Source organism: Zalophus californianus, chromosome 8 (genome assembly GCF_009762305.2).
Source record: "Zalophus californianus isolate mZalCal1 chromosome 8, mZalCal1.pri.v2, whole genome shotgun sequence".
NCBI lineage: Eukaryota > Metazoa > Chordata > Mammalia > Carnivora > Otariidae > Zalophus > Zalophus californianus.
This window is the reverse complement of record NC_045602.1, coordinates 23334611-23338214: the sequence shown is the minus strand read 5'-3', so window position 1 is coordinate 23338214 and position 3604 is coordinate 23334611. Positions and strand designations below refer to the sequence as shown.

General features: G+C 62.5%; 1 protein-coding gene across 2 annotated transcripts in view; it reads right to left on the bottom strand.

Annotated features, from left to right (window-relative positions):
• FOSL2 (FOS like 2, AP-1 transcription factor subunit) overlaps window positions 1-2310 on the bottom strand; it is a 23996-nt gene extending 21686 nt beyond the window's left edge. The window contains exons 1-2 of one of the 2 annotated variants that reach the window (XM_027623520.2): window positions 1351-2310; window positions 142-407 (exon numbers count right to left, since the gene is read on the bottom strand). Coding sequence is in view for 1 of the 2 variants with exons in the window: in XM_027623519.2 (XP_027479320.1) it covers window positions 1351-1449 (99 nt within the window). In the remaining variant the exon portion in view is untranslated. The remainder of the gene's footprint in view (window positions 1-141; window positions 408-1350) is intronic. The other variant, XM_027623519.2, reaches the window with a different exon arrangement.
• Between the last annotated feature and the right edge of the window lie 1294 nt (window positions 2311-3604).

Below are 3604 nucleotides of genomic sequence, written 5' to 3'. Positions count from 1 at the left end.
AACAAGATTTAAGGCTCATCACCTTGGGGCTCATTATTAAGGGTACACTGAATGCACCCTCGATGCACCAACTAGGTTCTCTACAGTAGGTGCTTATGGGGGCAGCAGGGGAGATAGAGAAAAGCCATTTTGGGGACTCACCAAGTATGGGTAATCACTTTGGAACAAGGTATCCCTCTTCAGATCCCAAAGAGAGCCGTTTTTCCATTTTCTCTTCTGGCAGGATCCACCCCTCCTGGGGAAGCCCACCCAGCCTCTCCTGGCTGGCTGGCTTCTAGAGGCCAAGGCTACTGCCTTACCGGGGCAACTCTTGCTGCAGCCAACTTGGCTAGAGACGCCGCAGATCCTGACCGAGATGGGCTTCGTGTTGTAGTGGCCTTCTTTGTTAAGCCAGCTCCCTCTTAAGCCTGGGGGGGGGGGGTGGGGTGGCCGCTGCAGAGGGCAGACACCCCACCAGCACCGCCACCCCACCAGCACCTTTCTGGTATTTATAGACACAGATCGCATGCACAATCCTTCCAGTGCAAACCAGTCCAGCTGCTTTAGAACAAGTTGTTTTTCCGCTTCCAGAACCACCCAGGAGCCTAAGCAAGGTCTCTTCCTCCCCCCCCCCACTTCTCTCTGCAGGCGTCCTTGCCCCAGGTACCCCCAACCCCAGAACCTCAAGGCGCCCCCTCTGCTGGCAGTACAAGCTCCTTCTCTGACCCTAACAGGAGATGGATGGGTGCAGGGGCACAAAGGCGCAGGCCCCGAGCCTATCAAGGCTGACCTCCTCCTTCCTGACCTTCGCACCTATTCCCAGAGCGACAACCCTCGCCCTCACTCTGGATTACTTGAAAGAGCCCAACCATGTTTCCAAATCCCTAACCTCTTTCAGAAATTAAGACTGATGGGGAGCAGGGGAAGAGAGGGAGAAGGCTCTCCCACAGGAACAGAGTCCTTGGATGTCGGGAGGGGCCAGTGGGTGCAAAGATTTTTTGCCCACCACGGAGAAGTGAGGGGAGAGGAGGGAGGGATTTCCGGGAGAGGAGTTAACAGGCTCCTGAGAAAGGAGGCTGCAATTCCAGGAGGTTGTCTGGGGAAGATGTAGTGTGAGGAAAAGGGCTTGCCGGCTCTTCAAGCCCACTCCCCGGTCCAATTAAAAAAAGAAAGAAAGAAAGAGAAAGAAAGAAAGTGGTGGGGGGAGAAGGGTGGGCAGGACAACACGAAAATCCAAAACTTGCAGTGGTGACCCTGTAGGAATTTTCTCGCCAAGCCAAAAACGGGAAAAGAAAGCAAAAGAGGCAGTGGCGGCGAGAGGAGGGCGGGGGTCCGCCCGCGCCGCCAGGTGCACCCGGGGCCCGCACCTACCTGCTGGCCGCCGCCGCTGGTGTAGGACTCGGCGTGCGCAGGAGAGCCGCTGCTGCCCCGGGACGAGGTGTCAAAGTTCCCGGGATAATCCTGGTACATGATCCGCGGTGGGCGCCCGAGAGGAAACAGGGTGTTTTTCTTCCCCCGCCCTCGCCGCGGCCGCGCACCGGCTGCTGCGCGCTCGCTCCCTGCCGGCCGCGCCTCGGGCTCTAGTCTTCGCTCCCGGGCTTCTCCCCGACGGTGGCGGGTGCGGACGGGAGGCGGCGACAGCTCGGGAACCGTGCCTCCCGAGCGCCTCGCGCTGCACTTCTTTCCTGCTCTCCGAGCGCCGCGGGACCGCCACCCGGTCCCTCCCTCTAAAAGTCCGCGCGTCCCTCGGTCCCTCCCCTGCGCGCGCCCTCCCGCTCCCGCGCGCAGCCGGAGCCCAGCCGGGACAGACTGCCCGATCAAAAACTGGAAATTAAAAAAAGAACAAGAGCCCGGCGGATCTCGCCTGCCAGGTCCGGGGGGGCCCCGATTTCAGACAGGTCAAAAAGAAAAAAAAGACGAAAAGAAAGGCTGCCCGCCGGGAGAAACTTCTATTTCCTCCTTTTAGAAAAGGAGCTGAGAATAAACTTCCTGTGGCCGACTCGCCGCCGGAGTTTCGGAGCGACTCGGACACTTGCGGGGAGAAGGTAGCCTGCGCCCGGCCGGCGGGGTTCCAGCTGAGCCGGCGCTGAGAAGGACGCGGTCCCGCTGCCCGTGCCGCCGCTGCGGCGCCCGACTGCACCCCTTCCCCGGCGCCCGCTCCCGGACGGGCCGCCTCGCCCGGCCGCGCCTCTCTCCTCTCTCCCCGGCCCGCCGAGCGCCGCTCACTTGCTCGTCGCTTCGCTCGGAGCCCCTGCGCTCTGCCCGAGATGAGTCACTACAATGGCACGAGTTCAACTCCACACTCTTTATTCTCCAGCCCCTGTACCATGTGGATTCACTCACGTCAACCTCAGACTCCACCTTGCAAGGGAGGAGCGCGCGGGGAGGCGGGGGGAGGAGGAGGAGGAAGAGGCGCGGGAGGAGGCGGGCGCAGCGCTCCCCTCGGTGCCCCGGCTCCCGGCCGCGCTGACGCCAGCCGCACACCCCGCGCGGGGAAGAAAGGCTGTGGCGGGGCCCGAGCAGACCGCCGGCGCGGCTTGGGGGCGCCGAGGCGGCCCCGGCCCTGGCCCTTGCCCATCCCCGCGCACCCCTGAGCCCAGCGCCCTTGGTCTGTTCCATTGGCGCACGTTGCCAAAGATGGTCATTTGCGTTAGAGGACGCGAGTGCGGGTTCCCTCGCTTTCGGGTGACGTGGAGGGAGAGGGATTCCCTCGCCGGCTCCCGAGCGCGCCGCGGCCTCCCCCTCCACCGCCCTGGGAAGGGGCGCCGGGCGGGGCCCCCGAGTGCGGCCGCGCGGGCCTCGGCGCCGGGTTTTACAAAATAATCACAGCCTGAAGAGCGAGACGGGCGGCTCAGTGCGGCGCCACCGCGAGGCCGGGAGCCGGGCGCGCAGAGCCGCTCTCAGGGAGGGCGCGGCCAAGCGCGGTCGTCGGCGCCCTCTGCGGCGCCGCCCGGTGCAGCGGGCGCCCTGGGCGCGCAGGGTACCCGCGCCGCCCTGCGGCCGGCCCTTGGCGGGGCGCGGCGCCGCCGGGCGGGGCCGACCTACCTATTTTTCCCGGCATGGCTGGCTGCCCACTGCTCTCCACCCCCCAACCCCGAACGCACGCACTTTTTTTTTTTTTTCGGCCCTACAACTAATTTGTTAGGAGTAGCCCTGAAGAAGAAATGAACCAGTCAAGACATTCCGGCCTCCCTCTGTGCGGGACAATTAGGACGCATCTAATATCGGGCGTTAGAAGCAAACTCGGCTGTTAAGAATTAAAAAAAAAAAAAAATACAAGGGAGGGAGGGAGGGAGGCAGGCCCGGCAGAGGGTGTGCCCCAACGTTGTCTTCAGCTGTTTTGGAGGGAAGTTCAGGGAGCAAGGAGCCTGGACTCCTGGGTCTTCCCGCCTCGCCTGGTGAGGCGGGGCGAGGTGCGGGTTAAAGAGCACAGACCTCGGAGTACGAACGCCCGGCTATTTATGAGCTGTGAGACTTTGGGCGAGTCCCTTAACCATTCTGGGCTTCGGTTTCTTCCTATAAAATGAAGGGGTTGGGAAAGATGACCCTCTAGGGCCCTTGCCAGCTCTGGAACTTAAATTCTTATGCAGAGACAATCCGGAGGAGCACTGTACTAGGAGTCAAG